Genomic DNA, 20,580 nt, shown 5'->3' with positions numbered 1-20,580 from the left:
CATGTTTCTTGTGTAGGATTTTAAAAAAGTGATACTAAATTACTGAAACGATTCTAATTTGCCTCTAAAGTATGTCAATTTTTTTTGATGACCTCTTAGCATTTAAGACATTACAAATGGACCATGATATTTCCACACACGTCCTACAGATCACAAATCTCCTGATTTTTCTTTACTAGTCAATTCTAATACTCTTAAGGATTCTGGGTGACTTCCCACCATAAGCTTGGGTGGTGACTGAGCCCTGCCAAAGGTGGAACATCTCCCGCTGCATATAGGCACCTATATAAACATATATGTAAATATATTATACTTTTGCTTGCCCATGAACTAGGACCCCTATAGGCCAATGTATAATGTTTATAACATTTAAAAATAGGACCTTGGGGGGCTGGAGAAATGGCTTAGCAGTTAAGCGCTTGCCTGTGAAGCCTAAGGACCCTGGTTCAAGGCTCGATTCCCCAGGACCCACATCAGCCAGATGCACAAGGGGGCCCAAGCATCTGGAATTCATTTTCAGTGGCTGGAGGCCCTGGTGTGCCCATGTTCTCTCTCTCTCTGCCTCTTTCTCTCTCAACTAAGTAAATAAAAATGTATAAAAAAGTCCCGGGCTGGAGAGATGGCTTAGTGGTTAAGCACATGCCTGTGAAGCCTAAGGACCCTGGTTTGAGGCTCAATTACCCAGGACCCATGTTAGCCAGATGCACAAGGGGGCGCATGCATCTGGAGTTCATTTGCAGTGGCTGGAGGCCCTGGCGTGCCCATTCTTTCTCTCTCTCTCTCTCTCTGCCTCTTTCTCTCTCTCTGTCTGTTGCTGTCAAATAAATAAATAAACAACAACAACAAAAAAGTCCCAGCTGGGTAGAAATGGCTCAGGCTGTTCTATGCAGTGTACAGTGACTGTCTGCTCCAGTTGCCATGACAAAATACCCTAGATTGAGTGTCTTAATTATTTAAAAAGAAAAATAGGACCTTGGTTTGATTCCCCAGTACCCATGTAAACCAGATGTATAAGGGGGCGCATGCATCTGGAGTTTGTTTGCAGTAGCCAGAGGCCCTGGCATGCCCATTCTCTCTCTCTTAAACAAACAAATAAAAATACATTAAAAAAATAAAACAAAGGGCTGGAGAGATGGCTCAGTAATTAAAGGCACTTGTTTGCAAAGCCTGATGACCCAGTTCAATTCCCCAGTACCCACATCAAACCAGATGCACAAAGTGGCACATGCATCTGGAGTTAGTTTACAGTGGCTGGAGGCCCTAGAGTGCCTATATTTTCTCCTCGTCTGCTGCTTTCTCTCTGTTCAAATACATAAATGAAAATAGTTAAAAAATAAAAATCAAATGAAGATTGGTCCACTAGCGATAATATGATGGCGTTCTCCTTCCCTGTGAGGCCCCAGGGACTGTGGATTGCAACCCCACACATGGCAAGGGGTCCCAGTGTGCTCCAGACAGCTGCTTTCACTTCGGCAGATCCCAGTGGTTGAAGACAGAAGCCAAAGATCCTTCTCCCCGCCTGTTACTAGGTCTAGACACTGTGAGGATTTATCTACATTTCTGCAAAGCACAGGGGCAGTGAAATTGCCTCGACATTTCTCCTTCTCTCGCAAGGCCTGGTTGACAATAATTTGCCCTGTGCCTGAGAGACTGTGTTGTACGGAAAATGACAGTTATTTCCTACAGAGACCTGAAGTTTTGACTTGGTTTAATAAATGTTATCTACGGGTGCTAAACCTTGATTTATTTTGTTATTTGCTCGATAGAAACTGTTCAAAGGAAAATGAGGAGACCATGAAGCAAGCCTCGGAGAATCTCAGGAGGCACGAGGAGTTTCGAATTCAGCTTTGCCACTGCTTGGGTCTAGATAAGAAGCATGCAGAGCCATCGGATGAAGACTTAATTTTAAAGGTTTTTGCATGCAGATTAAAGAGACTGTGGATCATTCTGACATGTGACATGGAAGAAGCACTATGATTGAATCTGGAGGTGGCAGGGGACCAGGACAATATCCCTAGGGCAGTATTAATTAACAGTGCGACCTGGGACTTACTCACCTCTCTAGCCCTCAGTTCTAAGATCTTTCCTGGCATGATTTGAAATTAATTAGTTGCTTTCTTTCTTCTTATTTATTTATTTTGGGTTTTCAAGGTTAGGTAAATGCTATTAACGAAGGATTTATTCATTAGTATCTTAAATTTTTTTTGTTTTTTTGTTTTTTGTTTTTTTGAGGTAGGGTCTCACTTTGGCTCAGGCTGATCTGGAATTCACTATGTAGTCTCAGGGTAGTCTCGAACTCACAGCAATCCTCCTACCTCTGTCTCCTGAGTGCTAGGATTAAAGGTGTGCCACCATGCCCGGCTAAAAGTTTTTTTAAACCTTATTCCATTTTATTTGTTTGAGAGAGATAGAAAGAAAGAGGGAGATAGAGAGAGAGAGAGAAAGAGAGAGAGAGAGAGAGAGAGAGAGAGAGAGAGAGAGAGAGAATGGGTGTACCAGGGCCTTCAGCTGCTGCAAATGAATTCCAGATGCATGTGTTACTATGTGCATCTTGTTTATGTGGGTCCTGGGAATTGAACCTGAGTCCTTTGGCTTTGTAGGCAAACACCTTAACCACTTAGCCATCTTTCTAGCCCTATTTTTTTGTTTTATGAAGTAGGGTCTTGCTCTATCCCAGGCTGACTTGGAATTCACTATGGAGTCTCAGGGTGGCCTCAAACTCATGGCGATCCTCTTACCTCTGCCTCTTGAGTGCTGCGATTAAAGGTGTGTGCTACCACTCCAGGGTGAGACTAACTGGTTTCTAAAAGGGGTTACTTTAAAATGATTTAGATTGTCAATTAATTATTCATCTTTGTGGTGTGTTTGTAGGTGTTTTTTTTTTTTTTTTTGAATTTTCAAGGTAGGGTTTTACTCTAGCCCAGGCTGACCTGGAATTCACTATGTAGTCTCAGGGTGGCCTTGAATTCTTGTGATTCCCTTACCTCTGCCTCCCAGAGTGCGGGGATTAAAGGTGTGTGCCATCATGCCTGGCTTGGGTTTTTTCTTTTAATTAGAAACACATATTCAAAATCAATTAAGTGTCATTTTGGGCATACTTATTGAAGATTAGTTTTGAAGTACATTTAAATTTTGGATTAAAACTAAAGAAATAAAGGTTGTATTTATTGTTAGATTAACGTTAAGACAGAAATTAATGGTATTAACTGAATTGTTCACTTGGCCCATGGTTTTTCATTAGAGAATCTTTGTTTATTCATAAACCTTTTGTGCCCTTGCTTCCTGACAGATATCCACACAGCACTTTTTTTAGGGTGGCATACAAGATCATGGGTTTTAACACAATATGATCATATATAGAAGAGATGTTGAAGAAATTCAGGGCGGTTCTTTTTTGTTTTTTTCACAGTAGGGTCTCACTCTAGCCCAAGTTGACCTGGAAATCACTATGTGGTCTCAAGGCTAACCTTGAACACACAACAATACCTCTGCCCCCTGGTTGCTGGGATTAAAAGCATGTGCCTCCATGCCAGGCCAGGGAAATTCTTTTTATATCCTGAATGTTAATTCTCTGCCTAATGTGTACTTGCTAGACTATCTTCACTCTGACTTTTCTTTCCAATGTAGAAGCTTTTTCATTTCTTGTAATTTCATTCATCAATTCTTGTTATTATTTCTTCCTGTACAACTAGAGTGATTCAGAGAAGTTCCTTGCCTATGCGTCTACCTTGAAGTGTCTTTTCTATGTGTTCCTTTAGCAGTTTTTTAGCTTCAGGTCTTACATTAAGGCATTTGATCCATGTTTGAGTTATTTTATTTTTTGTGCAGGGTGAGAGATATAGATCTAGTTTCATGTTTCTGTTTTTTGTGTGTGTGTGATGGGTGTGTATGTGCATATGTGTATGTAGCTGAACGTGCCTGTGCACACAGGTTGGAGGACAAGGAAGACAGTGGATGTCCTTGTCTATTGCTCTTCTGCCTTGTTGGCTTGACATAAGATCTCTCCCTGAACCTGGAGCTGGCAATTTCTTGTGTGTATTTATTTATTTATTTTTGCTTTTTTAAGGTAGGGTCTCACTCTAGCCCAGGATGACCTGGAATTCACTATGTAGTCTCAGGATGGCCTCAAGCTCTTGGTGATCCTCCTCCCTCTGCTTCCCGAGTGCTGGGATTCATGGCATGTGCCACCATGCCCAGCTTTTTTTTTTTTTTTAAATTATTGATTTTTCTTTCTTTTTATTGACAACTTCCATGATTGTAAACAATATCTCATGGTAATTCCCTCCCTCCCTCTACTTTCACTTTTGAAACTCCACTCTCCTTCATATCTCCTCCCCCTCTCAATTAGTCTCTCTTTTATTTTGATGTCATCAGCTTTTCTCCTATTATGATGGTCTTGTTTAGTCAGTATCAGGCACTGTGAGGTCATGGATATCCAGGCCATTTTGTGTATGGAAAAGTGCACTGTAAACAGTCCTATATTTCTTTTGCCTCTTACATTCTTTCTGCCATTTCTTCCACAATGGACCCTGAGCCTTGGAAGGTGTGATAGAGATATTTCAGTGCTGAGAACTCTTCTGTCACTTCTCAGCACCATGGTGACTTCTGAGTCATCCCAAGATCACTGCCATCTGAAATGAGAAAGTTCTCTAACCAAAAGTGAGAGTAGCATTAATATAATGGTATGAACATTAAGAGAATTGCTTACTGCATGCCCGGGTTTTGTGTATTTTTATTTGTTTATTTGAGAACAATAGAGAGAGAAAGAAGCAGATAGAGAATGGACATGCCAGGGCCTCCAGCCACTACAAATGAACTTCAGACGCATATGCCTCCTTGTGCGTCTGGCTTACGTGGATCCTGAGGAATCAAGCCTTGAACCAAGGTCCTTAGGCTTCACAGGCAAGTGCTTAACCTTTAAGCCATCTCTCCAGTGCTCAAGTTCATGCCTTTACAAGTGGAAATTCATTTTTCCCACCAGCATTTGTTGAACAGGTTACCTTTTTTCCAGTGTATGCCTTTTCACACCTTTGTCAAAAACCTGGTGTCTGTAATTATGTAGGTTTATTTCTGGGTCTACATGTCAGTTTTTGTGCTGGTTCAATGCTGTTTTTGCTACTGTTGCTGAGTAGTCTAACTTGAGCTGGGGTATTTTGACACAGCTAGCTTTGTTCTCTCTGCTAAGGATTGCTTTGTCTAGTTCTATGAAGAATGCACTTGGAGTTCTGATGGAGATTGCATTGAGTCTGTAGATCACTTTCAGTTATATAGGTAGCATTAATTCCTCCAATGGGTGAACACTGGAAGCCTTTCCATCTTCTTACACAGCTTTATTTTTTGTTTTTTTTTGAGGTAGGGTCTCACTGTAGCCCAGGCTGACATGGAATTCACTATGGAGTCTCAGGGTGGCTTCAGACTCACAGCGATCCTCTTACCGTGGCCTCCTGAGCGCTGAGGTTAAAGGTGTGCACCACCACGCCTGGTCACGCAGCCATTTACACAGCCACTTCTCAGTTTCCTGCTAGTCAGTTTCTCCAGTGTTCTCCCAACTTAGTGAGGACCAGAGTCTCTGCCTGGTGCCTGCAGGGTGCTGGATGTGCCTCCTCATCTGGGCTAACGGGGCACCAGGAGTCCCTCTGCGGGAGTTCACCTTTTCAGCGTGGTTTAGGGGATCACCTTTCAAGCCATCGGGTGAAGAGAGAGAAAGAAAATTCAGAAGCTCTGTCTTTGTGACGTTCTTTCCTTCATCAGAGACAACCACCCAGGTCTAATCTTGGAGTTTCTCCTGCATTAATCATGCTCCTTAATATTTTGTATTCCTAATATATTGCTGTCCGGCCTTTACTGACTGGGAGTGTCCCCAGTGTCTCCCGGTATCAGCTGACGTGTGGAGATGGTGGATGGTCACTGGGGAGCGGTTTTTACATGCAGACAAATGCATCCAGAGCCTACTGGTCAGCCACCTCCCAGACTGGACTCTCCTGGCCACTGTCCTGTGACTCTATTTACATCAGAGCCAGATGACAGTTCTAGACAACCCCTCCCCCCAGGGCCACGGCAATTATCCTTACAAGACGATCCTAAAACCACTTACTCCGTCTTGCCCATCGCTTCCCACTGAAGCCGCCGAAAGCTTCGTGTCTGCTTAGCTCTTCTGCCTGCTCGCGGCCCCGGGCTTCTCCACGCGGCCCTGCGGAGAGGAGCTGTGGGTTCTGAATCCCTCCCACGGCAGCAGTTCTCTTCGGACCTGTTGGCTTCACCATACCTAAAAGAGAGTGGAACCTGGATTTCAGAACAGATAGTAGAACTCTGGAGTTGCAGCACCCCAATCCGTGCAGGTGCTTTTGTCTAAAAAGCCAGCCAGCGGGGTGTGGGGGCGAATGCTTTCGGGTGAATGCTTTTTTTAAAAAAAATATTTTTATTTATTTTTTATTTGAGAGCAACAGACACAGAGAGAAAGACAGAGGGAGAGAGAGAGAATGGGCGCGCCAGGGCTTCCAGCCTCTGCAAACGAACTCCAGACGCGTGCACCCCCTTGTGCATCTGGCTAACGTGGGACCTGGGGAACCGAGCCTCGAACCGGGGTCCTTAGGCTTCACAGGCAAGCGCTTAACGGCTAAGCCATCTCTCCAGCCCAGGCGAATGCTTTTGAAACTTTACCTCGAAAAAAAAGAAAAAAGGCAGTCAGAGAGGTCTTATGTGTTGATCACTGCTCCAGCTCCAGCAAGCGTTTCTCTTAGAAATGGGACCAAATTGCACATGCACTTCCAATGACTCACAGTGTAAGGGAGACACCCCAAATAAATTTTTGTTTTTTGGTTCTTCGAGGTAGGATCTTGCTTTAGTCCAGGCTGACCTGGAATTTACTATGTAGACTCAGGGTGGCCTTGAACTCATGGTGATCCTTCTACCTCGGCCTCCCAATGGGGAGGGGGTGTCAAGATGGCAAAGAGATGATAAATAACTGTCTAATATCTGCTGTGCTTTGAATGTGAGATGTTCCCCAGAGGCTCCTGTGTTTGAACACTTGGTCTCCCTCTGGTGGTGCTATTTGTGAAGGTTGTGGAGGCTTTAGGTGGTGGACCCTTGCTGGAAGAAGCAGGTCGCTAGGGATGGGCCTTGCGTTTTATAGCCTGTCTCCACTTCCTGTTCGTCTTTTTTTGTTTCCTGATTGTGGTTGGATGTGACCAGCCAGTCTCCTGCTACCCTGACACAAAACTGTAATTTGTATTAGACCCATTGCTTCCCTGTTGGTTACCTTCTTGTTGCTGTGACAACATATGGAAGAAAGGATCTTATTCTGGCTTACGTTTTCAATGGGACATCTCATGATGGTAGGGAGACCACAGCATGAACTGATAGCCAGCTGGGTGTGTGTCTCCACAGCAGCAGGAAGGAAGTAGTCTGAGTACTGGGTGTGGAGCTGGCTGTGTGACCCCAGAGCCCGCCCCCCGTGACACACCTCCTCTAGCAAGGCTCCACTTTCCGAGGCCTCCACAGCATCGCCGCCACTTGAGGACCAAGTATTCAAAACACATGAACCTATGGGGGAGGGGAACATTTCCCGATTCAAACCATCACAACTTCCTGTCAGGTAGTGGTCACATCAATAAGTAACTAGGGGCTGGAGAGATGGCTTAGGGGTTAAGGCGCTTGCCTGCAAAGCCAAAGGACCTCAGTTTGATTCCCTAGTATCCACATAAGCCAGATGCACAAAGTGACGCATACATCTGGAGTTCATTTGCAGTGGCTGGAAGCCCTGGTATGCCCATTCTCTCTCTCTCTCCTCTCTCTCACTCTGCCTCTTTCCCGCTCTCAAATAAATGAATAAAAATAACTAACTAGTACATCATGTCACCTTGTAAATGGTGCAGCGAAGACAAACACCTGGGGGCAGGATACAGCATGAGGCAGGTCAGGGATGTGGGAAGCTGGCTCAGGTAGACTGACCAAGGGGTGTGAGCTTGGGGGTGTGAGGAAGAGTGTTTGGGGGGGCACTGTGTCTGCAGTGGTACAAGCCTGGTAGAGGTGTTTCACTTACACAGGTGGCCATAAAAGAAACATTGACCTTGCCATGTGAGGTTTCAAAATTTTTAAAAAAATTTTTTTGTTCATTGTTATTTATTTATTTGAGAGCGACAGACAGAGAGAGAAAGAGGCAGATATATATATAGAGAGAGAATGGGCACGCCAGGGCCTCCAGCCACTGCAAATGAACTCCAGACACGTGCGTCCCCTTGTGCATCTGGCTAACGTGGGTCCTGGGGAACCGAGCCTCGAACCGGGGTCCTTAAGCTTCACAGGCAAGAGCTTAACTGCTAAGCCATCTCTCCAGCCCATGGTTCAAAATTTTGCCACAGGCATCATCATGGCCCTGTTGAGTGAGACTCTCTGTATGGTGAGTGCCTTCAGGGCCAGGAGCCAACCTGGTTTTATTTCCTGCCCCCCTTGCAAATCTTACAAGTGTGATCAGTTAATAATTCTAATATACAACACAGAAACCTCAAAACCTAGCCATGAATGTACCCACTGCTTAGGGAATTCTCTGAAGGTCTTTCCTATATGCTTCTACAGTTAGACAGCTTTTTTAAAATTTTTATTGTTGTTGTTTTGTTTTTGAGGTAGGGTCTCACTGTAGTCCAGGTTGACCTGGAATTCACTATGTAATCTCAGGGTGGCCTCCAACTCGCAGTCTTCCTACTTCTGCCTCCCAAGTGCTGGGATTAAAGACGTGCACTACCACATCTGGCTTTTTGAATTTTTTTTTTATTAGTTTTCTATTCAGCAAATACAGGCAGTTTGGTACCATTATTAGGCTTATCCGTGACTTACCCTCTCCCCGTTGTCCCCTCCTTGTTGGGGTATATGGGTCGTGCATTGCGGAGTTAGCCCACAGTTATTGGTACGATAAATGTCTCTGCATATCCTGACCCAACATGTGGCTCTGACATTCTTTCCGCCCCCTCTTCCGCAAAATTTCCCTGAGCCATGTTGGGTTCATTTTTGGTCTGCTTCAGTGATTTTTTTCAAGGTAGGGTCTCACTAGCTCAGGGTGACCTGGAATTCTCTATGTAGTCTCAGGGTGGCCTTGAACTCATGATGATCCTCCTACCTCTGCCTCCCAAGTACTGGGATTAAAGGCATGTGCCAACATGCCAGGGTCTACTTTTAACTTAATTTTTTTTTATTGACAACTTCTGTACTTACAGAAAATAAACCATGATAATTCCCTCCCTCTCTTTCCCTTCACAACTCCACTCTCCATCGTATCCCCTCCCTCTCTCCATTAGTCTCTCTTTTATTTTGATGTCTTTGTCTTTTCCTCCTTGTGAAGGTGTTGCTAGGCACTGCAAGGTCATGGATATCAAAGCCAATTTCTGTCTGGACAGTTGCATTGTAAGGAGTGGTACCCTTCCTTTGGCTCTTATGAATGAAAAATTTTATTTGTTTGTTTATTTATTTATTTATTTATTTGAGACAGAGAGCGGGAAGAGAGGGTGAGGTGAGAATGGGCACACCAGGGCCTCTAGCCACTGCAAACGAACTCCAGATGCATGTGCCACCATCTGGCTTACATGGGATGTTGAGAATCGATCCTGGGTCCTTAGGCTTCACAGGCATGCGCCTTAACCGCTAAGCCATCTCTCCAGCCCATGAATGATTTTTCATTTGACTGCTGAGCCTATGACTAACTGTGTTTAGAGACTGCGTTTGAAAACGTGGCTTCTGCAACTCTGTAGGAACAGTGCTTTTATTGGTGTCTTAGGATTGCACCCTCACTGGGCTCATAGACCATGACTTGCTTAGAGAACATGGATGGAATTGTTGATAAATTTTTTTTTTTTTTTAAATGATAGCTACCATTGCTTTCTCTTCAGCTTAGAGAGCTGTGCAAGGAAAACACACTCATGAAAGGACAAATTGTTACTCTTGAAGAGACTATAAACGTCCATGAGATGGAAGCAAAAGCTAACAGAGAGACGATCATGAGGCTGGCGTCGGAAGTCAAGACCGAGCAGACAAGAGCTGCTTCCTGCACGGAGGAGAAAGACAAGCTGAAGCGGGTATGACAGAGCTGGATGTCAGGGCAGCACGCTGGACTAGGGACCTGATTTTAAAGGGCCGCTGCTCTCTGAGGACGGGTGGAGCAATGTGGAGTAGGCCATTTGAGATATATTATATATAAAATATTATGCTCATTTTGTATATATTTTTTTCTAACTGGAAACAATATAAAATACTTGAAGGTAAGTAATTTTTAGAGAAGATCACTTCCTTTGGTTAGGGCATACAGATATTTTATAAATTTAAGTTTCTTTTAAGGTGGGGTCTCACTCTAGCCCAGGCTGACTTGGAATTCACTCTGTCGTCTCAGGATGGTCTTGAACTCACAGCAGTTCTCCTACCTCTGCCTCCTGAGTGCTGGGATTAAAAGTGTGCACCACCACACCCAGTTTATTTTCTTATTCTAGTGATTTGGGTAGTCACTATTTTTTTCTTCATCAGTTTAGGTAAAATTTTGTTAACACTGTCAAAGAACCAGTTTTTTTTTTAAATTTTTATTAACATTTTCCATGATTATAAAAAAATATCCCATGTTAATTCCCTCCCTCCCCGCTACCCTTTCTCCTTTGAAATACCAAAGAACCAGTTTTTTGTTTTGTTTTGTTTTTCACGGTGGGGTTTTGCTCTAAGCCCAGGTGAACCTGGAATTCACTCTGTAGTCTCAGGATGGTTTTGAACTCACAGCGATCCTCCTACCTGTGTCTCCTGAGTGCTGGGATTAAAGGCGTGTGCCACCACATGTAGCATAAATGTAAGGTTTTTTTTGAGGTAGGGTCTCATTCTGGCTCAGGCTGACCTGGAATTTACTATATTGTCTCAGGGCTGCTTCGAACTCTCAGCGATCCGCCTACCTCTGCCTCCTGAGTGCTGGGATTAAAGGTGTGCACCACCACGCTTGGCTAAATTTAAGTTTTTGATTAAAATACATGTGCACATTTATTTGCTCATACTTATGTGTGTGTGTGTGTGTGTGTGTGTGTGTGGGTGGGTGCACCAAGGTCTTTTGCTGCTGCAAATGCAAACCATATGCTGTGTCACATTTTGTGGCTGTCTTTATGTGAATGGTTGGGAATTTGAAACCAGGCTGGCAGGCTTTTCAAGCAAGCATCTTTAACCACTGAGCCATCTCCCAGCCCCATAATTTTTACCAACACCTTATTCATCCAGCAAAAGGGTAAGCCACAAAATACGAGATAGGTACAACATGTTAAAAGAACTTTGCATAAATATCCTGATTTAGGCAAAATAAAGTAAGGAACACATGTTCAGCGTGATTTCCTAGCACATGTAAGAATGATTATCCCCGTCACCACCCCGTCATCTTTGCCCTTGACAAGTTAAGGCAGAGAGGATCACAGAATTACAGGCAAGCCTGGGCTACGTAGCGATACCTTGTCCCAAAACCCAGAAAGAAACTGGAGGTGATGGACATCCAAGACATCTCCCTGGTGAGCCAAGACCTGCTCTGGGGCTGCATCTGAGGTCAGGTCTGAGGCTGGTGGAGCTTGTGCCAGGGCTGGCTCTGCGGTGGGGGCAGGAGCTCTTCCAGTTGGGGTCCCAACCCCATCATTTGCAGATTTTGAATGAATTGCAAGTAAGTTTGCAAGATGCAAAATTCTAAATGTATAAAAGCTATTCACTGCAAAACCTTCCTCTCTTCTCTCACCCCAGTCATTCACTTCTCCTCAAAGGAAACTTGTTACAATTTCTTATATATCCTTCTGGAAGTATCCTAGGCACATGTATACATACAATCCATAAAAGAATGTGTCATATATATATATACACACACACACACACACACACACATATACATACACACACACACACACATATGGTGTTTATTCTTTTTTTTTAATTTTTATTAGCATTTTCCATGATTATAAAATATATCCCATGGTAATTCCCTCCCTCCCCACCCCCACACTTTCCCATTTGAAATTCCATTCTCCCTCATATTACCTCCCCATTACAATCATTGTAATTACATATATACAATATCAACCTATTAAGTATCCTCCTCCCTTCCTTTCTCTTCCTGGTGTTTATTCTTAACACAATGACAATATACTATACATTGTTATGAATAAGGCCACTATAAATACTTTTACATATTTTTCATATGTCACATAGAACGAAATCCTAGAAGACTTGCTGGAACAAATATGTGGATGCTGTAATTTTGAGGGATTTTGACTGTAAATCTTTAAAATTTACTTATTTATTTATTTGAGAGAGAAAGAGAGAGAGGCAGATAGAGTGAAAGAGAGAATGGGCATGCCAAGGCCTCTAGCTACTGCAAACGAGCTCCAGATGCATGTACCCCCTTGTGCAGCTGGCTTAAGTGGGTCCTGGGGAATTGAACTGGGGTCCTTAGGCTTTGCAGGCAAACTCCTTAACCACTAAACCATTTCCACAGCCCAACGGTGATTCTTAATTGTGAACTATTTATGCCATGAGTTGACTGATCTTTCCCAGCTAGCTAGAACTTGTTTGAGCATGAGAATTCATACCATGTAGTTAACAGTATGTAATCCTTAATTACGTTTTTAAATTGTGACAAAGGAACTCGTTATTAGATTAGCAATGATGATACATTTGCAAAACTGGGCTGGTGCAATCAGTCAGTCAAAGTACTGTGACTCTAGTAGCGGAGATCAAGTTTCCTGTTAGGTCACGGCTGGTGTGCCGAGAGCGGTTCCTGGAGGGAGAAAGGCCAGGTGGTCTGGCTGATCAGACTGGTGTGGGGTTGATGTATGAAGTGTCTTTCTTGTGCCTTTCTGTCTACAGTGCTAACCATCGGGCAGATGGTGAGCCACAACAATGATAATAGTTTTTAAAAGTAGTTTACTTCTATGTTTCATTTTATTATTTATTAGAGAGATACAGAGAGAAAGAGGCAGACAGAGAGACAGTGGGTACACCAGGACCTCCTGCCACTGCCGGTGAGCTCCAGACTCATGTGCCACTTTGTGCATCTCAAAACTATAAACACTGGGAGCTGAAGAGATGGCTCAGTGGTTAAGGACACTTGCCTACAACGTTTATAGTTTTGAGTTGTTTCCAACTTCCTGCAACAACATCTCTTTCCATTGGTTTTCCTCCCCTGAAACTTCAGTGTTAGAGGAAAGCAAAGACAATGTCATTGTTGTCAACATTTATCTGAGGCATCTTGGCTGCGAGGGGTAGCTCTGCCTCACTAGTGCTGGGATTAAAGGCACGTACCAATACACCTGGCTTAGTTTGAATTTTTTTTGCAAGAATATTTTAAAATAAAAACTATACATTTTAAAAGCCAGGCGTGGTGATGCACGCCTTTAACCCCAGCACTTGGGAAGCAGAAGTAGGAGGATTGCCATGAGTTCGAGGCCACCCTGAGACTACATAGTGAATTCCAGGTCAGCCTGAGCCAGAGTGAGACCCTACCTCGAAAAAAAAAAAAAAAAAAAAAGGCTATACATTTTAAATTATTTATTTATTTATTTACTCTTTTGGTTTTTCGAGGTAGGGTCTCACTCTAGCCCAGGCTGACCTGGAATTCACTATGTAGTCTCAGGGTGGCCTCAAACTCATGGCAATCCTCCTACCTCTGCCTCCTGAGTGCTGGGATTAAAGATGTGTGCCACCACGCCCGGCTAAATAATTTATTTTTATTTAGTTACTTATGAGAGAGAGAGAGAGAATGGCCAGGCCAGGGCCTCTAGGCACTGCAAATGAACTCCAGATGCATGCACTACCATGTGTTTCTGGCTTACATGGGTTCTGGAGAATCAAACCTGGGTTCTCAGGCTTTGCAGGTAAGCGCCTTAACTGCTAAGCCATCTCTCCGGCACAGCTACGTATTTTAAATTTCATCACATTAGAAAGAAGATGGTTTATCCCTCTCTCTCTCTCTCTCTCTCTCTCTCTCTCTCTCTCTCTCTCTCTCTGTGTCTTTCTATGTAGCCACTGTGCTCACTAAGTAGCCCAGGTTGGTCTCAAATTTGTGGCGGTCCTCAGCCTTCCAAGGGCTGGTATCTTAGGTATGTGTCACTACAACTGGCTCCAATCTCTTTAGCGTAAAGGTACAGTAAAATTTATTTATTTTTAAAATACATTTATTTATTTTTTTTTTGGGGTTGGGGACAGAGAAAGAGAGGACATGCCAGAACCTCTTGTCACTAAAAACAAACAACAGATGCATGTGCCACTTTGATACATCTGGCTTTACATGGGCCTTGGGAGGTTGAACCTGGGCCAACAGGCTTTACAAGCAAGCATATTTAACTGTTGAGCCATCTTCCCAGCCTGGAAAAAAAAATCATGTATTTTCACATGCGTGTGTGTGTGTGTGTGTGTGTGTGTGTGTGTGTGTGTGTGTGTTTTCCAGGGACTCTTGCCATTGCAAATGAACCCCAGATACTTGCGTCACTTTTTGAATCTGATTTTCACGGGAGGTTCGGGAGTTGAACCTGGGCTGGACATCACTGTGGGATTAGCTATCACATCAGAGGTGGTAAAGCGATTGTTTCTAATTTTGCAATTCCTCCTGCTTATTAGCTGCTATTCTTTTCAATTCAATGGATTTTTGTTTGTTTGTTTGTGTTTTTGTTTCGAGGTAGGGTCTTACTCTAGCCCAGGCTGACTTGTAATTCACTATGTAAGTCTCAGGGTGACCTTGAACTCATGGCGATCCTCTTGCCTCTGCCTCCCGAGCGCTGGGACTAAAGGCGTGTGCCACCACGCCCAGCTATCAATGGATTTTTATTGGTGCTTTGGTAGTTGTTATTATTTCTTTTGGTGTTCCAAATTCTCCAAATTTACCTAGCAGAAGCCTTTTCAAGATGACTCCTAGGACGTTTGTGCCAGGAGTCTTTCTTTAGCAGCACATGTCTCGAGAGCAGTACCCCAGGCTCATGCAGCTGTCAGGCTGCCACCAAGCCAGCCAGTTCTCTAAGGCACTTTTATTCCATTTACCAGGGACTGGTTCTGAGTGCCGGCGAACTGTGCAGTTGCTGAGGGGACACTTTCCTCCGTCCCAGTCATTGTGCGGTGACTCGGAGAGGTTAACTACATTGTTCAGTTTTGCTTCTGAATCGGAAGCCCTGCTACCACGTTGCTTTAACCCCACTGACAATCTCCTTGATGCTACATCTTGGCAACATCATAATGTAAGTCTGTTGGCAGAAATCATCTGTCACTAAGTGAAAGGATAGTGCTGCTAACAGAAATTATTTATTAGTGATTTGGGCATGGTGTCCACGCCTTTAATCCCAGCACTCGGGGGGTGGGAGAGAGAGCAGAGAGAGGTAGGAGGATCGCTGTGAATGTCAGGCTAGCCTGAGACTACATAGTGAATTTCAGGTCAGCCTGGGCTACAGCAAGATCCTATCTTGAAAAACCAAAAAACCCAAAAAACAAAAACAAAACAACACCACCACCAAAACAATATAAATAGGCCTGGAGAGATGGCTTAGCAGTTAAGGTTCTTGCCTGCAGAGCCAAAGGACCCAGGTTCAATTCCCGAGGTCCCACCTAAGCCAGATACACAAGGTGGCGCATGCATCGGGAGTTTATTGGCAACCGCTCTAGGCCCTGGTGTACCCATTCTTTCTCCCAAGTAAATAAAAGAAAATAAAAATTAAGAACAGAAAAAAGAAGATGAATTTCTTCTCGAAGTGTCTTCACTTGGAAATGATGCACTTTGGAAACGAATTCCCTTTGGCTTGAGGTTCTTGGCAAAATAATAAAAAAATTGTACAAGAAAAAGATGGGTAATAAAAAAAAAAGATGGGTAATAAAAATCTTGAGGTCTTTAATAAATTGCTCATTCATAGGGTGATGACTGCAACAATTTATTCCTGAAAGATACAGTCATGAGGTTCTACTGACATGTTAAGAGACCCAGGAAGTCTTCACGGTGCTTTGGAAAGCGCTATTTCTGAGCTAGGATGCGCACTTCATTAGGAATGTCCAGATGTGCTGGATACGCAGAAGTACCCTGGGGTTAGGATGCTGCGCCTTCCATTCTCAGCTTGGCCCATTTGTGATGGTTAAGTTTGTGTCAACTTGATCTGATTAGGAATCCATGGACATTCCTCATAAGTGGGTCTCTGAGTTGCTTCCAGGAAGGATTAACTAAAGGAGGAATCCTTCCCCCAGGGTGAGCCCTTCCCCCAGAGTGGGCGGCCCCTCTCAGAGGGGAGGTTTTGTCCAAAGAAGCTCTGGGAAGAAAGGTGTTCTCCTCCCCTCCCACCTGGCTGCCCGTGCTGCTCGCTGCTTTTCAATGGGGACAGAAGACCAGGGTGGACTAAGACCAGCGGCTCCTCAGGACACCTCCAGGCCTTCAGTGTGGATTGGGACTACTGATTGGGACTACTCATGGACTGAGCAGCTGCCAGGTTCCTTGACTCTCAGGCCTGTATCTGCTGTTGTTGGACTGTCGTAAGCTCATCCAATAAATTCCCTTTTAATATAATTCATTCTATCAGTTCTGTTCCTCTAGAGAACCCTGACTAATGCACCATTGCTTAAAGATTCTTCTTAATAACCTAAGTGATAAATAATTCACAAGCAAGAAAGTCCAGGTGATTTTTCTTTTCATATGTATGATAAATATATTACTTGGAAATCTTTAGTAATTGTTTTATTTGTTTCTTTTGGTGCAAGAATGGAACCCAAGGCCCCACACATGTTAAATCCATACCCCACTAAGCTACACTGGGGACCGAGAGAGGAGGGGGGAGGGAGGAGAAATAGAGATAGAGATAGATAGATAGATAGGGAGGGAGGAAGGGAGGGAGGGAGAAAACCAGGTACTGGGGAATTCATCCTAGGCTATCAGGCTTGGCAAGTAAGCACCTTTAACCACTGAAATATATCTCTAGCATATATATATATATATATATGTATTTAGTTTTTTGAGGTAGGGTCTTGCTCTAGCCCAGGCTGACCTGGAATTTGCTATGTAGTCTCAGGGTGGCCTTGAACTTGCGGTTATCTTCTTACCTCTTCCTCCTGAGTGCTGGGATTAAAGGTGTGCGCCACCATGCCCGGCTTAGCCCCCATAGTTTTTCATTCTAGTGATTAGAACAAAAGCTTTGGTGTAGTACTGTCTCTGGACTCAGAGGGTGTGGAATGATGTCCCTTCCACTTTTTTTTTTTGTCCATTATACTGTGGAGGCCAGAGACAGCAATGGTGCACAGAGGGGTTAGGAAGCAGGCTCTAGGTGGGCTGTTCTCCTGGCTCCAGAATCATTTAGGCTGTGCACATGTCTAACCCATGCAGTTTTCCCTCTATGATCCTGTTTCTCATCTGTAAGATGGGCATATAAAGCTTTAGCTTATGACTCTCACTAGGATTAAGTTATATGCACCCATCTCTTAATATCAGTGAGGGAATGATTCTAGAACATGTGGATGCTCAAGGCACTTAGATTTGTGTCTACCCTAGATACATCCTCCCACGACTTAGTCATCTCTGAAGGGCTTACAAGATCCAATACAATGGAGATAGCTGCTACACTGTATTGTTTAGGGAATAATGTGTTTGGTATCCATGCAGGTTTTTTTTTTTCCTGAATATTTTTGGCTCTTGTTGGTTGAACCCATGGATGTGGAACCTGCAGATACAGATAGCTGACTGTAAGATATGGTCCAGTAAGTCCACATCTAGTATATAATTGACCCTCAGTATGTTTGTTTCATTTTCCTAGTTATTTGCTTTTACCTGGGGAATAAAGTAAACATGAGATTATTTGGAGAGATCAGGTGTATGGGAATAGTTTCTGGAAATGAGAAATGATTAGACAGGTTACTAAAGAAATCAAAGGTCTCTTCGCTACCCCGAATCATACTATTGTTAGAAATCTTTAGGTCATTTGAAATTTCGATCTCCTCACTCTCCATGTGAAATAATCATCTTGCTTTACTTAATTTAATTAATTATTTGACAGCACTGGCAGTTGACCCCAGGGCTTTGTGCATGCTAGACAAATGCTCTAAAAACTCATCTTTACATTGTCTCTGACCAGCTGGAGTCCAGTCCCTTCCAGAATCCTCCAGAATTAGGGGGTCACTATTGCTCAATGATGCCCATCTCTTCTTGATTCACTTCTAGTTTGGGGCAGTTTCCAGTGTAGGAAGCTGAGATTAGAATTTCTACAGTTTACAACCTCGTCATGGTTGTCTCTGTTTCACAGAGTAAATTGAAATCCTCTTCACCTGGCTTCACTCCAGTCTTTTCTTCCCTCCCCTCTCTTCTCCTCCTGGCTTCTCCTTTCCTCATCTCCCCCACCCCTTCTTACCCCTCTCTCTCCCTTCTTCTCTCTTCTTTTTACTTTCAGTTCTAGGGATTGAATCTGGGGCCTCATGCATGCTAAGCACATGCTCCACAACTGAACTATACCTGTGGACCTGATTTATGTACTTAAAATTTATTTATTTATTTATTTATTTATTTATTTATTTATTTATTTGAGAGAAAGACAGAGAGAGAAAGAGAGAATGGACAAGCCAAGGCCTCTAGCCACTGCAAATGAACTCCAGATACAAGTGCCACTTTATGCATCTGGTTTATGTGGTTATTGGGGAATTGAACCTGGGTCCTTAGGCTTCACAAATAAGAACCTTAACTGCTAAGCCATCTCTCAACTGCCCCCCCCCCATTTTTTTGTTTTTGAGACAGAGTGCCACCAAGTTGCCCAGGTTGGCCCTGAATGCAGGCAGGCCTTGAAATTGGGAAGCTTCCTGAATAGTTGGGTTTTCAGCTAAGGCCACTTTCCACTGGGCAATATAAACATTTGTGGTGGATTTCCAAGTCTCTTCCTTTGGCTAGCCAGCTCTGGATCTTCCTAACATTTGTTACTTCCACCCTCTTTCTCATGGTCCATGAGGCCAAGGAGTTCACCTTTGGGTGAGGAGTTAGAATGAAATCAGACACGAACATAGCACTTGCTCATAAAGTGAAAATTAAAGTTCCCAGGACTCCGGAATACAGTTAGCAACCCTGCCCCTCCACGTGGCATCCCCAGTCTTGCTTATCAAAGAACACATTGCTCCCGACTAGCTTTTAGTTGTTTGGGTCATATATTAGTCAGGGTTCTCTGGAGGCGCAGAACGGATAGAATGAATTGTATTAAAAGAGAACTTATTGGATTAGTTTACGGCAGTCCAACAATAGCAGGTTGCAGGCCTGAGAGTCAAGGAACCCGCGGTGGCTGCTCAGTCCACGAGGCTGGAGGCCTCAGCTGTCCCCATCCGCCACTGAAGGCCTGGGGGCGACCTGGAGAGACGCTGCTCTTCAGTCCACGCTGGTCTTAGTCCACGCTGCTCTTCAGTCCACGCTGGAAAGCAGCCACCAGCACCGGCAGCCAGGTGGAAGGGCAGGAGAATACCTTTCTTCCCAGAGCATCTTTTGATAAAGCCCGTCCCCCCTCCAAGAAGGGCTGCCCACTCTGGGGGAAGGGCTCACCCTGGGGGAAGGATAGCTCCTCTAGTTAATCCTTCCTGGAGGAACCTCAGAGACCCACTTACGAGGAATGTCTGTGGATTCCTAAACAGATCAAGTTGATAACATGTAATTACCATGAAGCCTTTATTTATTTATTTATTTATTTTGCTTTTTGAGGTAGGGGCTTACTCTAGCCCAGGCTGACCTGTAATTCACTAGGTAGTCTCCATGTGACCTCAGACTCATGGCCAAACCTCCCACCTCTGCCTCCCGAGTGTTGGAATTAAAGGTGTGCGTCATCACACCTGGCTTCCATGAAAGACTTCAAAGTAACACGTTTATTTATTTATTTATTTTTTAATTAAAAAAAAATTTTTTTTGTTTCTTTTTTTTTCTGAGGTAGGGTCTCACTGTAGCCCAGGCTGACCTAGAATTCACTCTGTATTCTCAGGGTGACCTCGAACTCACGGTGATCCTCCTACCTCTGCCTTCCAAGTGCTGGGATTAAAGGCGTGCGCCACCATGCCTGGCACATTTATTTTTATTTAGAAGTGGGGGTGGGGGAGGGAGAGAGAGAGAGAGGAGCAAACAGGCACTCTAGGGCCTCCAGTTGCTGCAAATGAACTCTAGACACATATACCACTTTGTGCATCTGGCTTTGTGCGGGTACTGGGGAAATGAACCCAGGTCATTAGGCTTTGTGGGCAAGCACCTTGACTGCTGAGCCATCTCTCCAGCCCTGAAAGTAACACGTTTTTTAGTTGGAGATTGTCTCTTTAGGCTTTCTCCTATGAAATATGAAGAATTTAAATGTCTCTTGTTTTTGGGTCCTCCTTCCTCTGTCTTCTTTTGATTTTTTAAATGCTTATTATTATTGTTATTTTATATATTATTTATTTATTTGAGAGAGAGAGAGAGAGAGAAAGAAGGGGTGCACCAGAGCCTCTAGCCCTGCAAATGAACTCCAGATGCATGTGTCACCTTGTACATCTGGCTTACATGGGTTCTGGGAAATCAAACCTGCTTTGCACTCAAGCACCTTAACTGCCATCTCTCCAGCCCTATTATTATTATTATTATTATTT

General features: G+C 43.8%; 1 protein-coding gene across 1 annotated transcript in view; it reads left to right on the top strand.

The window, feature by feature from the left end:
• Ccdc170 (coiled-coil domain containing 170) overlaps positions 1–20,580 on the top strand; it is a 74,852-nt gene that overhangs the window by 8,876 nt on the left and 45,396 nt on the right. The window contains exons 4-5 of the mRNA XM_045158470.1: positions 1,767–1,911; positions 9,879–10,064. Of these exons, the coding sequence (XP_045014405.1) occupies positions 1,767–1,911; positions 9,879–10,064 (331 nt within the window). The remainder of the gene's footprint in view (positions 1–1,766; positions 1,912–9,878; positions 10,065–20,580) is intronic.

Source organism: Jaculus jaculus, chromosome 9 (genome assembly GCF_020740685.1).
Source record: "Jaculus jaculus isolate mJacJac1 chromosome 9, mJacJac1.mat.Y.cur, whole genome shotgun sequence".
Classification (NCBI taxonomy): domain Eukaryota; kingdom Metazoa; phylum Chordata; class Mammalia; order Rodentia; family Dipodidae; genus Jaculus; species Jaculus jaculus.
Note: the sequence above shows the minus strand (reverse complement) of the source record. Positions and strands in the feature narration are given on the sequence as shown.